The sequence below is a fragment of the Hippichthys cyanospilos genome, chromosome 11 (genome assembly GCF_059441005.1).
Source record: "Hippichthys cyanospilos isolate Australia breed blue-spotted pipefish chromosome 11, RoL_Hcya_1.0, whole genome shotgun sequence".
Lineage (NCBI taxonomy): Eukaryota > Metazoa > Chordata > Actinopteri > Syngnathiformes > Syngnathidae > Hippichthys > Hippichthys cyanospilos.
Window position 1 is genome coordinate 9,990,001 of NC_142379.1, and position 19,158 is coordinate 10,009,158.

The 19,158-nt window shown below is 36.0% G+C and overlaps 2 protein-coding genes and 1 long non-coding RNA gene across 3 annotated transcripts in view; 1 reads left to right on the forward strand and 2 right to left on the reverse strand.

The window, feature by feature from the left end:
- tmprss13a (transmembrane serine protease 13a) overlaps positions 1–6,100 on the reverse strand; it is an 11,117-nt gene extending 5,017 nt beyond the window's left edge. The window contains exons 1-7 of the mRNA XM_088427018.1: positions 5,916–6,100; positions 4,461–4,635; positions 3,047–3,157; positions 2,742–2,918; positions 1,142–1,268; positions 551–646; positions 218–261 (exon numbers count right to left, since the gene is read on the reverse strand). Of these exons, the coding sequence (XP_088283144.1) occupies positions 218–261; positions 551–646; positions 1,142–1,268; positions 2,742–2,918; positions 3,047–3,157; positions 4,461–4,635; positions 5,916–5,933 (748 nt within the window). The 5' untranslated portion in view covers positions 5,934–6,100. The remainder of the gene's footprint in view (positions 1–217; positions 262–550; positions 647–1,141; positions 1,269–2,741; positions 2,919–3,046; positions 3,158–4,460; positions 4,636–5,915) is intronic.
- Positions 6,101–8,248: 2,148 nt separating this feature from the next.
- Positions 8,249–15,302, forward strand: il10ra (interleukin 10 receptor, alpha). The gene is made up of 7 exons (XM_088427549.1): positions 8,249–8,415; positions 9,749–9,869; positions 9,990–10,159; positions 11,225–11,382; positions 11,467–11,626; positions 12,307–12,425; positions 13,406–15,302. Exons 1-7 carry the CDS (start codon positions 8,322–8,324, stop codon positions 14,156–14,158), a joined length of 1,575 nt encoding a protein of 524 aa, XP_088283675.1. The 5' UTR covers positions 8,249–8,321; the 3' UTR covers positions 14,159–15,302.
- Positions 15,303–16,587: 1,285 nt separating this feature from the next.
- LOC148415831 (uncharacterized) lies at positions 16,588–18,553 on the reverse strand. The gene is made up of 4 exons (XR_015867249.1): positions 18,356–18,553; positions 17,022–17,156; positions 16,930–16,957; positions 16,588–16,858 (listed from the first exon to the last, which is right to left on the reverse strand). It is a non-coding gene; the product is annotated as an uncharacterized LOC148415831 (long non-coding RNA).
- Between the last annotated feature and the right edge of the window lie 605 nt (positions 18,554–19,158).

Below are 19,158 nucleotides of genomic sequence, written 5' to 3' on the forward strand. Positions count from 1 at the left end.
TAGCATGAAGCTGGAAACTTTAATGCACAACGCTACGACTACTAATTCATGAGAACATTTATTCAAGAGTGTTGCTGTGTTGAATTGTAAAGTGATACAAACAGTAAAGCTCAAAGGATCACATTTCAGTGTTGAAGTAGTTCATATAGTGTGTGTGTGTGTGTGTTACATGAATATGTGCGACACACAACAGTAGGCGCAGATGGCGGCTGCTTACCGACGCACTGCAGGGAGACTGCACTCTGATCTGGACAGGAGGAACTATGTGTCACAATGAGAGAGACGCGTCAAGCCAAATTCATGCGGGTATTGTTTGTGTTGCTTTTCCAGCACACATTTGTGGCTTGCTCATTACAATATTGCTATGTAGGGCCACAAAAAAAATCAAATTCTGGTAGCGCCTCAAAGTTTGACCATGATGCAGGTTGAACTTGGATTCATTAATCCCACTGATATCAATTATGTAACTCGAATGTGTATTGCAGGAAATTTTGATCAAGGTATCAATAAGCATGTATAAAACAGGTATCTTAATAAACATGTTATTTACCTGACTTCAACTTGACCCTGGATGGAGTCAGACAATCTATTGGTCACAGTTAGCCCAATGGAGTCCTGGCTTGTGATATTGGTGTTGCTATACGACCTACAGACATGGAGGTAGAAGGTAATTAAAAGGTACCGTATTTGTCAAAGTACAAGTTGACCCTGCGAAAAAATCGACCCTCCCTTTTTTGTTTTACTTAAGTTTGGGTGATTATAAATCCACGCTGCCCTTCGCTGTTTGCCCGCTTGTTCGAGCACATATTAAAGGGCTGAAGGAGACAAGTCAAGCCATCTGCTCCTTTTTATAACGCGTCAAAGTCCGCCGGAAAAAGTATCCATGTAGCCTCATTGGTGACAACAAGGCGGCGCTTGACTTAGAGGTATATGTGATCATTTTAAGCCTTGTAAATGACATATTACTTATTTCGTATTCGAATTAATGTTATTCAAACACATATGTGGAATAAAATTGGGCTGTTTTGAGTTATGCGGTTATAAGTCAAAGAAAAAATGAGCAAACTAATACTTGACTTGCACTCTGAAAAATAAAGTAAATGTAAGTGTATGAATGACATAGAAAAGTGTGAGTCTTTACTTTCTAAAGCCAAGTTGGGCACATGTCTGGTCAGCAATGCTCTGGTCCCAACCGCCGAAGCAGACGGGAAGAAAGCGGCCATCTTGGGCGGTCTTTACCTCCAGACGATTTCTAACGCCGAACCTCACTGGCAAAGAGGCACATTAAAATTAAAATATACATTTTCAAACATTTTAGTTTTGTATTGTTTATTATCACTATTTTAAGTCTTTATTGTGATTGGCTGGAATAAATATTTTGATGAACATGGACACTTTCAGAAGAGTAATGTCTTGAATTACATAACATGTCTTAATTTTTTGTGTGCAAATGATTCATTTCTACTGTGGATTATGTGTTTGTATGTCTGAAACTGGGTGAGTGCTAACCCTACTACATGTACCGCATAAAGTGGCGGTGCATGTTATTACAGTATGTTAATATCACCATGGTGATCAACAGGTTTGCTTGCCAATCAAATCATTCTTCCTTATAGCCAACGTACATGGCTTCTAGGTATACAACATAAATAGTACAACAGATGCCATGTCAGAAATGGAATTGAATTCTGAATTAAAAAATATCAAATGATTAGGACCTACATTACAGACCAAGTGACAGATGTCTACCTGAGTGGTTCTCAAATGGGGATACTTGAAGGAACTCCAGATTTTAAATAATACAAACAAACATGCAAAAATCCTTTCAAAATAATGATTGAGTTAAATAAATGTTCCAGGAAAATATAGTTCATAAAACATTTTTTATGTTTAGTTGTTTATTCAATTTCATTATTTATAAAAGCCAGATTCTCCCCCTATACTAGAATTAGAATGGTTCAACCCAACTTGTCAAGTACCACCTCTTGTTACCTGTTAAGTTAAGGATTTATTTTTGTGAAAGGATCTCTACTATCATCCCAAAAGTTTAATATTTTTCTGTAGACAATAATTTATTTATAATTCTTTCTTTTTGAAGACAGGTCTGACACTATATGTTGATTATTTTTTGTGGACAAACAATTATTAATAATTAAGTTAATTTATTTATGTCAACAGATCTCTACTATAATCTCAAAAGATGATGCTTTATGTTTAATATTTTTCTGCAGACAATTTTTTTTTAATTTATTTTTGAAAACAAGTCTGCCACTTTATTTTGATTATTTTTTGTGGACAAATATTTATGAATAATACCCTTATTTCTTTTTGATAACAGATCTGTTCTATGATCCAAAAGAGGACACTTTGTTAATTATTTTTTGTGGACCAATACAAATGAAGTTTGAAGGGGTCTAAAGTTTAATAAATCAAACACTGATGGCTGTTTTAAGTCTTTTTCTTTTAACCCCAAAATGCTTTGCACTGGTTACGAGGTACCTGGATGAAAACATATTTCACACAAAAAAAAAAAGGTTGAGAACCACTGATCTTGCTGATATCTAATTCAACAGGCTCCGTTGGAATTTAAAACTTAAAAGCATTACAAATGGTTGTTTTTGTATGTATGTACCTGAGGCATGGTATACATAAAGATAATTGACCTGTTTTTGGATAGTGGTCTGTAAATGGCTCCCAGTCCATAGTTTGGACAACAACAATTGCAGTACTTTCTCACTTACCACAGTTCATTTCATCCGAGCCCAGCTCGCAGTCCCTGATCCCATCACAATTTACGGTATTATTAGGGCAGGTGTCAATGAGCGATACAGACTGATTGTCTTCAATGTTTTCATTCTGCTGGTCATCGACATCATTGTCAAAAAGGCCTTGTGCTAACACCCTGGTGCCGAATCGCACTGCCGTTGGAGAGAAAAGATGGCATTTGGTGGTTATGATGATGAACCGTGTGCAACCACTGAACCAAGAAGCATAAATATGCCCAGCGTAAACACCAACGGAAAAGCAAACAAACTGGGACGCTAACCTCCGAGCCAGATGGCAACAGCCAGCAGGGCGACCAGTATAACGGCAGCGCATGCCCCCCCATAACACCGGCCATTATTTTGGCAGCATCCTCTCTTCCGGCTCCTTGGAGCTGCATGGAAATACAGTTCACACATGAAACAATATCAGCTAACTAGCCATCCATTTTCCTTAGCGCTTCTCCTCACTGGGGTCAAGGGTGAGCTGGAGCCTATCATAGCTGACTATGGAGTTGACACAATGTAGAGAAATCAAGCCCTTTGAAAATATTTTCGTGGAAATTAAGATGAAGCTCTAAAATATTTTGGTGGAAAGATGAAGCTCTAACCGCACACAGATTTGGAGTATGACCAAGGTTTTCTTAAAAATTAGCTCTAAAATCTTGCGAGAAGACAGCGTACTCCAGAAGTCTTCATTTCAGTCAGTGTCAAAATGTTAACTGCATGTGGTTACAATTTTTTTTTTTTTTGTCCGTGACATCAAAGCTAATCCATAATTGGCATGTTCTTGAAGACAATCTTTTTTTTAAAAAAAAATAACACATTTGATATTTTTAGATTTTAGTTTATTTCACATTTTCATATTTGGGCGTAATTAACTATGGTAATCATGGCTTGCCCCTTGGTAATATTCTTCTATTGGAACACATTTTTAAAATACTTTCTTGGCAACAATGTGTTTCATATTTGACCCACTACACAAAAAAACAAAACAAAACAAAAAAAAAAACACTGACGTAGTCAGTCACAGCAGATATTCAGGCTTCAATTGAAATACTGTAGATTTATGTTGTATTATTTATTTTATGTATATATTATATTTATAATACATATTATACAGTATATTTCATATACAGAGATATTGGCTGTGACAGACAACTACAATATTTTTCAGTTAAGCTCATGTTGTATTTTTACAGTGTATTTTAATAATAGCAGTGCAAATAGTATTGAGTTGGTGCAATAAGAATAAAGCAGATTTATCAATCAGTTTTTATCCCTCTCTGGGCACAGCCATTTTGATAACTATCCTGTGTTTATCCAAATATTAACTCTTTGACAGCCAGATGAGAAAAGATTTCAAAGAATGCTTACGAGGAGTCTTATCGACATCAATTGCCGTCAAATGCATCCCTCCTCCCCCACAAACAGGAATGGTCGGAAAAAAGGTTTGGTAAAACAAAAACTAATTATGGTTCATCAGAATGATTGAAATTAGCTGTCAGTTTCTCTCGCTATAATAGCTGGCACTGAAAGATTAAATATTGTTTATCCCTCTTAAAAAAAATGTAATTCTTACAGTGTGTGCCCTCTGACTAACTGGAAATCGGTATAATAATTTATTTCAAATAAGTGGCTATACAGTTCTCCATAAGCATTTTTTTTCATTAAAAATGAAAGGGGTAAGCAACTCACGCAAACTTGACTGTGTCACTTGGGGAGCGGCCACAGGTGGTACATACTGAGGGATGTAATGTGGTTGGTTGGTGGGGATATGGCCAGGGGCCACCCCGTACACCACCTCTTCATAGGATTTGAGGGGTGGCTGGGCGTGCACAGTGACTGAGTAGTAAGGAGGAGGGGGGTCGTTCTGTGGAAAAAAATATATATTAGAAAATAAGGTGGCCCCCTGAGATGAAACTTCAAATGACTGGGCAGTGCAAATTACACAGGAACTGGATTAACATTTTTGATTGCACAAAATGAAAAGGCTAAGAATAAACTCAGGTAGTATTGAGAAGGATTTTGTTTTACTTTTGCCAACATGTGAAAAGAAACGATTAAAATACCACATTGTTTGACATTAAAAAATAAATAAATAAATAAATAAATAAATAAAAACAAGACTAAACTCACTATTAAAATGACCATAATCACTATTATTAGTATGGCTTGCTTTGAAGGACGTAATTGCGTCTGTTTCAACACACATGCACACAATGGAATTTTGGAAATGTTATTTTTAGGGCTGAAACGTCAAGGATGATTATTTTGTGGCTAAACTTGTTTGTGATCAGGAATTTGCAATGTCACCTGCTGGCTTGCTAAAATGTGCTCATAGAGTTATAAACCAGGTGTGTGTGTGTGTGTGTGTGTGTGTGTGGGGGGGGGGGCAAACACTGTTTATGTTTTAACAAAAGCAGTTTCATAACATCTCTGTGGCTCAATGGTCAAGTTTCCATAAGGCCCCACAGGGAAATCAGAGGCAAACTTACTGAGATGAAACAAGCGGAGGAGCAGGTTTATCTTACTTCCCTGCTATCATTCACGGATCGTTTTTCACGGCCACCATTGTCACAGAAAAATGACTGTTAAATGTCACTTTTATAGGTTTACACCACACCTGATAGGTTTCAGTTTCGCCCCAAATGATAAGGAGAATTACAGAGCTCGAGTGACCGGGAGTGTTTGGGACATTTTGACAAAATATAGTCAAAAACTGTACCCAATTAAATAATTTTATAGTTTGTATTTCTTAAAATATTTCATCATCTGTAAATATTTCACATAAAAAAAGTATGATTCAAACAGCTTCCACTGGATAACAGGAGATCAAATGAAACTATTCTAAAACCTTGCAACACCTTATACCACCAACAAAAACGATATAAAGTATAATTTTAGGCAATACATACAAGAAAAAAATATATATTAATAACAAATATGTACAGGTAAATCCAGCCACAATCTACTGTATTATATCAGTGTTCCTTTTAATTGTCAAAGACAAATCAATACAATTTACTCTTTTGTGATGAAAATGGATTTCAGTTTTGAGCAAGTGAAGTTTGAGTACATGCAAGGAGGTAATAGAAAGCCAAAGGAACCAAAAGCGCACACAGAAGGGATACAAATTAATGAAGAACCTACCGAGTTCAGCTTTGCCATTGGAATAAGTGGAAGGCAGACAAGTGAAGAGTTGAAATGGCAACATATGGGTGGAGCTTGTTCACATCCCAAGAAAGAAAAATGTAGTTTTGACGCAATCGTTAGCTAGAGTCGTTGCTTTTCTTTGCTGTGATTCTTAAGGAGCTTCCTCAAAACACCTCCTATCTACTGTGCATCTTTAACCCAGATGGGCGTTCCCACCAGTTCACACACCAGCCAAACTGGTTTTGTCAATCCGCAGACCTCCACAGCTTGTTCAGTGGACTGAAACCAGTTGAGCTTTTTGTGTGTGGGACTTTTTGGCCACACGGGAGAAAACAAATGAAATAAAAATAATCACATCAAAGTTCAACCTTGACTTCATTGAACCGTAACACAATGCCTTGCTTACGTTTGAGAAATGTCAAGTGCGTTATTGCAAAATGTTTTCAACAAAACTGAAATTTCAGGTAGCATTTCCCAATAATGGGATTTGGTGCAAAGGGAATTTTATATATACTGCTATATTGCTAGATCTCAGTCAAGGTGGGGGGAATTGTAAAGTTGCAAGTTAAGTCTACTATTGAAGCTGAAATTTATTTGGAGTTTATCTCAAGTTCTTTAATTGTTGGCAGGTGTGTGCTGAGTCCCATTTAATACGAGTTTGAATGTGAATAGTCCAATCAGAACATCCCTAGTTCAAATAGTGTGCACCCTTAGGAAATTACACTGTTGTTCATTTTTACGCCCCCTTTGGAAAAGACTTTTCTTTTCTCGCAACCGAGATGTAAAAGGATCTTCTGGCCTAAATTTCCAAGTGTCAACTTCCGTTTAATATTTTCCGCTGCAATAAAATGCATCCAGCAGGGGGCAGCATAGCTTTAGTGTGAACAAACTGAGTGAAAGAGCTTATGGTTCTATATAATGTCACATTTTGTATGTTATACGAGTTTCACATTGTGAATAAAAAAATAAAATACTATATATATATATATATATATGTTATGAAGCAAACTGAGTGAAAGAGCTTATGGTTCTATATAATGTCACATTTTGTATGTTATACGAGTTTCACATTGTGAATAAAAAAATAAAATACTATATATATATATATATATATATATATATATATATATATATATATATATATATATATATATATATATATATATATAGTATTTTATTTTTTTATTCACAATGTGAAACACAATGTGAAATATATATATATATATATATATATATATATATATATATATATATATATATATATATATATATATATATATATATATAGTATTTTATTTTTTTATTCACAATGTGAAACTCGTATAACATACAAAATGTGACATTATATAGAACCATAAGCTCTTTCACTCAGTTTGCTTCATAACAGGAAGAAACAAAACATGACACGTGACAAAAAAAAAAAAAACACACATAAAAGGTGAGAAACAGGAGGGGAAACTGAGGTTGATAACGTGTACTGTAAAAGCTCTTAGAAACAGGCAAAAACAACTGAGGGAAACAAAACCTTCCTTTTGTGAATGGAAAGAAAAAAAAACACACAGAACATGGTTTAGAGAGAAAAAAGAGCCCATCAAGGAAGTTATTGATTTTATAATACGATGATCCATTTAGTAACTTTAAGAATAGATTCACTATTCAGCCCAGAGTTAGGATAACATTTGAGCCATATTTAAAGCCAACATCGTTGAACAAATTGGATTACCTTGAAGAAATGATGTAAAAATATTGTTAGTGGGAAATTTTGCAAATATGTGCCTCTGCACAGCATATTATTTTTTGTTTCCACATAAAATAAGAGGAAACCGAAAACAGATGTGATGGATGTTTAAAAAAGGGTCATGATATATATTGTAAAGATAACACTGTGACATCTGCAGTATGAGGGGAAAAAAAACCCAAACCCTTCAATAACTTCCTCCCCTGTCCAAAGACGCAGGAATGCCACAAAAAGCCACAAATACCCTCAATGATGTCCCAAGTTATTCTGCATTTATACACCTTCATTTATTTAATTTATATTTATTTTGAGGCAAAATCTTCAAACCTCTGATAATGTTCAAATATTGGCAGACACAACCGTCAGGCATGAAACACACAAAACAAGATGACGCAGGGAAGTTTTGTAGTGTCTCGTGAATTTTTCTGCGAAAGCCCTTTGCGGAAGTGCTGGACGTCGATACAATGAGGGGGGAAAAGCAAAAGAGGAAGGCAGAATCTTGTTGAGACTTGTGCGTGAGCATCACAACAGGAAACGAGTCATTTGACGGAGGGGAGGGAAGATCAACATAAGAGAGAAGCCAAGTCTCGAGAATGGTTTGGTTATATTGTTCCTGATGGCGAATGGAATAAGGGACTAACTCAAATGCTGTTGGAAGTCAATGAATGACGACATCTGTGAAATTACCAGAAGTAGCTATGAGCAACAGGACGCTTCTTCTTGCACTTTTGTTTCTATCTGTCATCAATTATGTCTCAGGTAAAAAAAGCAATTTTTGTTGATTATGTTCAAATGCCTAACAGCCTAAGTTCGATTTTTACTATGTACAGCGCTTTGTTGTTTTTAAAGAAAATCTAGGTAAGTATTAATATACAGTGCATAGAGAATATTCATAGTGCTTCGCTATTTACATATTTTGCTACGTTATACCCTTTCCAAGATGGATTTTTTTTTTTTTTTAATAGCCACCACATCTTTAATTGATGGGTCCACTGGAATGAATATTCTGTTAAATACAGAGTTTCAGAAGTGTCACGTCTTAACCTTGGAGCAATATTTTGTCCTTTTCTTTGATCTTTACATCAAAGGGAAAGCATTAAAAGACACTAGGGAGCTGAAATTTCATTCAGATTCTGACAACATATCAAAGTTCACAATGGCAGGACCACTTAGTTATCACATCACTTGGCTAAAATACTGTGAGAATGATGTGGAAGAAAAATAACCTCCAAATGGTCAAAATACTGCAAAAAACAAAAAACGAAAAAACATATAAGGTAATATCTCCAATTTTGACCTACAAATGCGTTTGCAAAAATAATAATTTCTAGTGCAAACTATGCATTTGTATCATGTATCAACAAATTAGCCATTAGCCAAAAAATTGCCTTCTTTGGAATTGTTGGCGAAAAGCAGAAAAGAAAACATTAAAACTATTGGCAAAACTTTGTCAACCTTTTAAACACTTTTGCCAATGTCTAGCGATATCATGGTAAATGTTAGCGACCTTAAACAAACCCTGACAACATCAAAAGACCAGGAAGCTTTGCTGACAGTCCACAACATTCGCCCCTCAGTTTGATGCGGTCTGAAGAACATTTTCTGGTGCCAAATAAAATAAAATTAAAACATTTCTCTCAAGTTCACCATCCATATATCTTGAGATCAATAAAAACTTTTGGGTACTTAGGAAAAAAGTAAATCTTGGCTCAAACATAACCTTCATTTTTAGGTGTTTATTCAAGTTGTTAAAGTGTTAACGTTGCAGAGCTATTTATATTTGACAAAGTTTGAGTTTTGTGTATTTATTTATTTTTTAAACTGAGTTCTATTTACTTTCTGTGGCAGCTGAACTTTGGAGCCAAACTTGGAGAGTCACCGGCACAAAAATAGACAAAGATGGGGAAAATAAAATAATAATAATAATGAAAAAAAAATCACACTTTAATTGTTTATTTTAGGCTCACTTCACAATTTGATTCAAGTATTTTATTCAGTTTTATTCAAATGCAATGCATTGTGATTATGGAAAATTGACAATGAATTAGTTTTAGAAAAATGTAATTCCTGTTGTTTTTTTTCTGTAATACAGGATCGGTTGTGCCTCAGGTTGCTGCGCTGTCCGTGAATGTTTTGGATGGCGAGGTGGTTGCCCTTTGGAAGCAACCTCCAAACACCATATCTGACATCCAATATAATGTGGAAATGTCAAAGTATGCTTTCCTCTATCATAAGATTCTGACTTCTTCACCTATATCAGTGTATTTTTAAAATGTTCTTCTTTTTAAAATGAACTTGCTCCAGTTATTGACTGATATGATTTGTGCTATCAGGCTTGGAGGTGAATGGGCCATGGTGCTCCACTGTTCAGGGATTACAAATACATACTGCGACCTAACCGGACTCATACATGACTACCTTCCTGGCTACAAGGTCAGGGTTCAGGTGGTAGATGGAAAAAACATATCACAGTGGACAGTGAAGAAATTCCTCCCAAATGCAAGTAAGCAACATTACGCCATTGTATATTATGTTATGCTATGTTATGAGATTGAGTCCATGAGAACGAAATGAGATGAGATTTAGGCAAAATGTGTAAGATGCGTAATGGCCAATATAAATCTTCCAATTTTTGATGTTTTCCTTATTTTGAGCAGAATGCAAGAAGCTAAAGAATTTAGCATGAAAACGTAAACATAAACAGGAGTGTCACTATTGTTACAGGCTCATTTTTAAACTGCGGCTTAGCTAGTTTAACAAAATGAAGAGAGTTTGTGTCACACCATAGAGCACACACACAAAATGTGCTGTAGTGATTACGTCTATTAAACTGCCTCTGAAAAGTACCGTATTTTCCGCACTATAAGGCGCACCCTCAATTAATGACATATTTTAAAACATTTTCCATTTATAAGGTGCACCGGATTATAAGGCGCACCCTCAATTAATGACATATTTTAAAACTTACAATATAGTAATGTAGTAAACTTACAATATAGTAATACTCAAAGTAATAACAATGATAACTCAAATAATAACTCTAAACTCTCAATAGCATAATAACTCAAAGACAATATTGTTCTTTTGTGTAAACACACAAAAGAAACAGGCAAAGCTTACTTTATCACTTCATTCCCCATCTATGAATCCTAATTTCAATATTGATGCATATATAAGGCGCACCTGATTATAAGGTGTACCATCAGCTTTTTTAAAAAAATGAAGGCTTTTAGGTGCGCCTTATAGTGCGGAAAATAGTGTAATTTCACAGATCTTCGTTTGCTTTCATATGCTGTGGCATCTAAAATAGTTCCCTGTTCTTTAAATATATATATGAATCACCAGTTATGTTTCCCTATGTTAGATTGTTAAAATACATTACCTGATATTGCATTACGGTTAAACTGTTTATCCTATGTAGGCAGATTGAGTTAGGGTGAGCTATGTTAGTTTTTGGAATTTTTGTTATGTTAGTTTTGTTATATTTGTTTATCTCATTCCTGTTTTTGCCTACTGGGATCTTGCGTAAGCTTACATTACTTAAGGATGATAATTTCTTACTTCGCAGGCAACTTGCAACCTCCTTCCTTCACATTATACGCTACATCCAGCGCGATAACAGTCCATGTCCATCAAAAATCAATCCTCAGAGAGCTCTTTCCCTTTGGGGTTACTTACATCATCCACCTGAATGAAAAAAGCACAAACACCAAAAAGGAGGCAAAAGTAAGTTTTGGAGAAGCACTCTTCAAAACGACTGATAAAATGATGCACTGTTCTGATTGTCCTTCTCATCTTATATTCTTACAGACAATAGCATACCTGACAGATAATGTGGATCAGCGGTCTAAAACCTTCACGTCGCTCCATTGGGGGTTTGAGTACTGCGTCAGTATCATGGTGGAGGGAAATGGTGCTTTGTCTAGGAGCAAATTCTCCCCAGAACAATGCCTACAACTTCCAGAGCAAGGTGGGCAAAATAATACGGCAAAGGATGACAGCGCTGTTAAAATTTTGCTTCGATTTCACTGTAAATTATTGGATAGATTTTGCTTTACTTTCACAGTTATGAATATGGCAATATCCCGTGAATGCATTTATAACAACATATTGATAAATGGATTTTACTGTAGAATAACAGGTAAATACTGTAAAATCCAAGGCTGCTGTAATTTACACAGGTATTCATCGTAATATTACAGGGTAACTTAAATACAACAAATTACTGTAAATTAATACAGGTAATTATTGTGAAATGCGGGTAATTTTTAACAGTGAGTTATTGTTTTTCCACATTGCAAATTCCAAAGTATCCTCATCATATTTATTTTATAAACTGTATTTTATTGTCATTTTATCTCGGTTTGCTTGCTAGCACAGAAAGTCATTAGCTCATGTTAGCATCAAAATTTGAAAACAAAGTTATCCTTCTTTACTATTTTACATCTAAACTTTTTTATGAAACCAATGTGATAAAAAATAGCTTTTGAGAATACCATATACTTTGGTTTATTTCTGTAGTTTCTTTCCATCTCAAGCTCTGCTAAATGGCTAAAGGAGCGATGGATTCTTGTGCTGCAAAAATATAAACGTATTTCGAAACATATTGGCTGGTGCAAATGTTTCAAACTTATTTGTTCTTCTTTCCAGAATGGTTCATCATTTCGGTGTCATCCCTGACAGTTCTGGGCGTGTTGGCTATGGTCACCATTTTAGCAGTTGGTCTGCTTTGCCACCTGAAACGTCCGGCAAAAATGCCTGCTGCATTGGTACGTGAACATAAAACATCGTCTTGCACTTGCAAAGTGAGCATATTTTGGTGTTTAGCAAATGGGTGAGTAGCAAATGATCCCTCCATCGTCTTTTCACTGTATTAGAACTTCTTTCACAAAAGTGACTATCCAGCACTATTTCGATATACAGTATTAATATAAATCTACTTCCTTTCTTTTTTTTTTAAAGTGCTATTTGACCGCTAGCATGTCGAACAAGGCCACGCACCACCTTGGCCACTTTAGAGCGCCTCATTGTGAGCAATGAGTGTGCAAAAGGTGGAAGCACCCGGGGGCGAAAAGAGAGGGAAAAATGTTAGATTTCACAGCTATCTTTGTGTAGACTAGGCTGCTTTAGAGTGTTCCTAGGATGATATTGATATTTTCACAATATTTAGCCCTCAAAAATTAGCCATTCAAATTTCACAGGGCCGTTAACAACTCTTGTGATGTGTCAAAATTAGAAGATATTTCACTTTTCATTAGAATTGATGCGTACTGGGCACAATTTAGAAAAAAGAACAATCCAATATATACATTGCAGCGCTTTAAGTGGGGAGAAATAAGTGCTAATACTCATTTGAGTGTTGCCGGGTAAATTTGGGTAAAAGTGGGTCATTAGCTTAATCAATTAAGTAAAACATCTTTAAGATAATAGCACATAAATTAATAACTTCTGCCTGAGTTTAAAATGTCCAAATACATTTGAATGCGCTGTATGTATCGTGCTATTGCGAAACGTCAACTCTCCCGGTAGCGTCTAGCCATCAACACGATAAAAGAATTGTGTCGTATTCTATAATAACGGCATAGTTACCTTACCACAAATGTCACAAGAAATGGTATTGCGGCTCATGTAAAGCTAAAATGAAGAATTGCTGGCATGCCATACCGCTGCATAGCAGCCCACTTAAAGCACTGACACTGAGCGGAATTTGAATACAAACCAAGGCTTATTCTCTCTTTTCTGTTACTAGAAATCCCCCGTGAATGGCTGGCATCCGCTCACTTTAGGAGAAGGGCCAATAGAAGTGGTCACAGACAAAGGCTGGTTCCTGTTTGGCAACAGAACAGAAGTGAAAAACTCTGCAGAAATCCCTCAAAGTAAGGCTGCACTTCACATTTTGAAGAAACATTATGACAGGACAAGCCTGGATAGCGGCCTTAGCATGGAATGCAACGCTTTGGACAAACAAGATAGAAGCCCTCAGAGGAGACAAGAGGATAGTGGTTGCGGCAGCATGGGAGGGACGGTGTATCCACACCAGGATAACGGCGTTCTGACGAGGTGGAAGGACAGCGGGGTGGGACTTGGGTGCCGATTGGATTCCTCTGTCGTGAACCAAACGGGAAATGAGAGCAGAACTCCCAAAGAGTTTGACAGTTACCGCAGGCAGAGCCCAACACTGCAGGATAAGGGGTCCAAACAGATCCCACCCAGTCCAGTTTTGGCCACGGTGATCTCGGGCTACCGAGCGGAGCCTCGGTCATGCGTCTGCTCCGGTGCATCTCAGTGCTCCTGGTGCCTTCAACATATCCTTCACGAGATGACAACGACCCAAACGGACAAAAGCCCGAAGAGCAGAGAAGATTTTGAAAACGATACAAAAAGGACACGTACAGGAACTAATGAAGGTTTTCCTTTACTGACATCGCTCACACAAGGAATGGATCTCAACATGAACACTGTGGCCATTTCGCTTTGTGACTTGCAACTGGATACTGACTGATCCACCAGGGACACCTTTGAAAATATGCTGACAAAGTTACCTGCTGCTTTGGAATAATACTCCCTCTTCTCAACTGGGTTTCTGAGTCATTTGAGGCACGTTTCTGAAAAGAAAAGAAAAAAAAAAGCAAGAAAAGCACACTTATAGGAAGGAAATGTCAAACTATAGGCGCTTTCAAACAGAACGTCTCACATCTGCCGAAAGGGACGAAAAGCAGAAGTGAAACCATTGTGGAAATTTGCGCAGATAAACCGTGACAGTTTGTTTCTCGGGTTTTCCTCAACTCCCACAGGCAGAAATTGTCAAGAAAGGTGTTTTGAAATTGCATTTTGCTCAAGATCAATCGAAGTGGCAGAAACATTTCCCTTATTTCAAGTATATTTAACCCTTTCGTACTGCTCAGGTTGCACTTGACCCGTTTTAACACATGACCACAATAAACATAGCGTAAGTTTGAGAACTTACTCGAAACCTGATAGTGAAAAAACATTCAGAATTCCATTCCACAAAAATATGTCTATGCTGAGGAAGTCCAAGTAGGACTGAACAATAACATGAATTAATTTGAGATATTAATTTTTGGCCATTTCCCCCAGCCTAAGTCCACTAAAATGCATTATAGAATGACATATGTTGAATAAAATACAATAATTGTAATCATTTTGTGTTGGTTTTTAGGGGTAATGGAAGAATCTTGAAAGAACAACGATGCCTTAGTAAAATTGCACTTCACCTTGTTTGACGGCTGTTTTTAGAAGAAAAAAAGAAATGGGACAGGCCATAAATACATTCTTGAAAGAACTGTAGTTCACAAGTTAATCTGGACAATTATTAAAGGAATATTTTTAGTTCAGGTCAAAAACTGAGTTGAAACCATCAGTGTGTGAAAGGAAGATGACCCGTATTTCGGTAATGTCAAGTACTTATGTTTTTGTTCTGTTTTTTTTTTTTTTTTTTTTAATATAATGTTAAATACTTTGTGAAATGAAAACTATGCTTGTTCTGCATTTACTTGAGGATTAGCCATTTTGTACAGAACTGTTTATGCGATGTGGATTTTTTTTCACGTCGACTTTGTTGACACCCTTTGTATATATTGTATATGAGACTTCTTGTGAAATATTTATTAATTATATTTTTTTAAATACATGCCACATGGACAGAAAAAGCCTTTATGTATTTTGTTCACTGATTTGAGATGGCCAACATGGCTGCATTGTGATGCGCTCTGTACAAAACCCTCCACCAGAAACAGAAAAGAGGATTTAGAGGAAATCACTTCCGTTTTCAAAGAAACAACTTTTTTTTAAAGGAGGTCAACATCATTATCCTGTCAAGGGCATAAATATATGATTCATGTAGAGATTTTATACAAAAAAGTCCAACTAAAAGCATGTGTCCTCACAGATAGATTCTATAGCTTATCTTTATCCCCCCAAAATGACGACACCCACTTCACACACACACAGACACATGCACAAAAATGCCATAGCATAAAGAAAATAATTTTACAAAACTTTACATATTTGAAGTACACTAATGTAAATATAGACAATTAGGTAAGCTTATACACAGTAGTAACTCAATTCTGTGACACTTGTAACTTGAGAGACATATCTGAAATGATCTTTCTCAAATAAAGTCTACCTTTTTATCCATTTTCGGAATTAAAAATGTATGTATATAATTTTGTAAATAATAGATTTGATGAGTAAATTATTTAATCAATACTTCAAAAACACATTTTGCCATTTGTCAACTGAAAATGGCATCACGTTTAGATGGCTCGGGAAGAGGCCAATCACAGCTCAGCTTATAAATGTCACAAGACCAAGAGGTGAGCTGTGATTGGTTGTTACCTGAGCCAACTGTACAATTGGCATTTTCTGTCAGCAACAACTGAGAAACTTGTTTTTAAAGGCATAAATTGTACATGCAAGTTATAGATGTATCACATATATTAGATCAGATATATTAGAGACAAAATAGTAACTTTTCTCCTGCCAAAAATGGCTAAATATCACATGAATAAAATCATCTGTTGTAGCTTCCTCCAAAAAATAATAAAAAAGTTTCCTCACAAAAGGTTACTTTTGTACATTACCAAAATACTCAGTAATAACTCAGTAATAATAATTAAAAAAAAAACTCCCAGTTTCAGTTATAAATTAGATTCATGTAGTTTTTTTGCAGTGCAGTTGCGGATGAAGACAGCAAGCAAGCAGGGAACTTTGAAGATGGTGATTTTTTTTTTTTTTTAATCAGTAAAGGCATCTTTTCAAAGTCATATTATGAGAAAAGGAATGAGTCAAGTTCCACTCCACAGAAAACCTCTTAAAGTGTGATGTGTGACATTTGGAGGTTAGAAACGTGCTTTCGCTTGCATTTTCCAGTTTTATGAAATGAAACACATTGCATTATTACCAACGTGCTTGTTGCATTTTCTTTTATTTGGTATATTTTCATTACAGGCAGGAAGTCTATACACAGTAGCATTGAAGAACACAGCAACATCAGTCCAGCAGGTCACATGACACAGAGTTTTTTTAAGCTAATTCCCTTTCATCTCCTTCAAAAACCAATCACAAAATTATGAATATTTATCTTTTTTTTTTCCTTTTCACTGACAGTGAGGTGACAGGTCATCTTTTTGAGCCACTAATGGTGAAAGGAGCAGAAGATTTTTTTAAGCCGACCTTGCTGTGGAGAGAAAGATTAAAGTTTATAAAAATTAGGTATAGTATTTTGATTTATGTACGTAATATACTTACATAAGCACTCTGTCGCTGAATGAGCGTTCTGAAGAAAAAACAAATCACGTGAGAGTAAAACTCGAGATGAAAAGGTCTTTCTGCACACTCACCTTTTTTCTTGCAGCACTTTTTGCATGATTTGCACTTGTACTTGTAACAGAACTGCACGATGGCAATGGTGAAGAGGATGGCCAGGATGCCGAAACCCACAGCCACCCCCACCGCTGTGGGGTTTACCCTACTGCCTGATGACACAGAGATTCGGCCATGATTTGAACTCTTACTTAAATTAACTGAAAACTTTTACATTATTCCAAGTGCTTGTTTATAGAAAGATCTTCTATTTTGAGTGACAGAGTATCAATTCATCAAAAATGTTCATGTATTATTTAGATTTTACAGTGAAGTAGTGAAGAACAGTGTGATGATTTGGAAACTTAGAAGATCTCAGTGCAGTATTCTCTACTGCAAAGTAGATAGTTGCTAGGAGCTTTTATTTACTCAATTGCAGTCTATTTGAAGAGAGGAGGCCTTTATTTGAGTACCATATTTCTTCAAATAGAAAGAGCCACTGCCATCCCAGGTAGAAAAACTCAGTGGTGTCCAGCAATACACATATATATATATATATGTGTGTGTGTGTGTGTGTGTGTGTGTGCGTGTGTGTGCGTGTGTGTGTGCGTGTATAGGAACAGTAAACATTTGTAAAACACGCACCGCTCTTTAATAAAAAATACAGATGCCCAACAAAATTGATGCCCACCCCTGTAGAAGAGTAAATACAATTTCCTCTGCAATTGGAGGAAATATTGCTTGTGTAATCCACATTAAAATGAACAAAAAGGAATTTATAGATATAGATATATAGATTTTTTTTCTAACTCACACTAGTATGAATACTCAACTCTTGAGTTGTCACAGATACCATGTACCAATACCAGCTGTACTTTAGGTACATAAAATTTGGTGAAAACGGATACAATTTTAAAGGCAGACCTACTATATATACAAATGTCAATATAGCAATCTTCCTTAAGAACCACAAGAAATTAATGATAATGTTCTATTCTTCTTATTTCTTTTCTCGTTCCTAATCGTAAAACAACCACAAGTGGGTGTTAAATACTAATATTGGCTACCGTAGCAAGTACCAATACCTTGAAATAAGGCTGGTATCGGCACTGATATCTGGTATTGGTATTTACCCGTCCTTACCAAATATACGTATATATATATATATATTATTTTAACGAATAAGGATGAATGTTATCTCAAAATCAAAATGCACACACAACATTTAAGTGATTGTGTAAATGTAATTACAATCTCAAATGAATCTAAATATACAGTACAGTAAAACTTGTTGAACATCTAAAGAGAGTCTCGTTGTCACACACAACACACACACAACACAACCAAAAAACAAGTCGTAAGCATGTCTTACCATTATTGCCCATAGCGGATGACCTCGTGAACTTCCGGCTGTTGTCTCTGCACACTCGACTTAATCAAAGTATCAATCCGATAAGTGAGTGATCAATTTTTCCAGAACAAGACGGAATATTGCCTTTGGTGCTTTCTTCCTACATCTTTCTTCTGAGCGTTAGTGTTCCCCATACCAGGAATTTTTTTTTTAAAACCGGTCCATCTGCTTTGTTGTTGCCGTCTTTTCTCCTTTCATAAGGTAATGCGGGAAGTGCATCATGCTCCTTTGTCGTGATTGGTAGCCATTTTTTTAAATTTACCACCAGTGAAATGATACCATTTAGGAACATTTTTTTACTCATTTGTATCTTTCACATGAGCAGAGCTTCTTTCCTGTGCATCAATTTGTTTTCTCATTTTTTATTATGTTTGTTTGGGCTGTGAGAACCTTCAGGTTATTTCGAGCAGTAGTTCACAAATGAGGGTGTGAGGATCATTGAGGGGATGTGAGAACACTTCGGGGCTAGTGAGATTTTAACAGAGTTTCTTTCTGCATGTTTCAGCAAATATGAAGCAAAGCTTAATGCCATGACAGGAATGCTTTCTTTTCAAATTAAGAGCACATGAATTAGAACATGAAGCACCTCATAGCTAAAGTGTTAAAATGAAAGCGTTGGAAAATGTATGCTTTTATTTTGTTAAGGTTCATATAGATGGGCATTGTCAGTAGTGACACAATTTTCCAGCAGACAAGTCAGATATAAAAGAGAGGATGTTACATGATTAATCTTCTGAAAGTTGCTTAATAAACCAAGCCTAGAT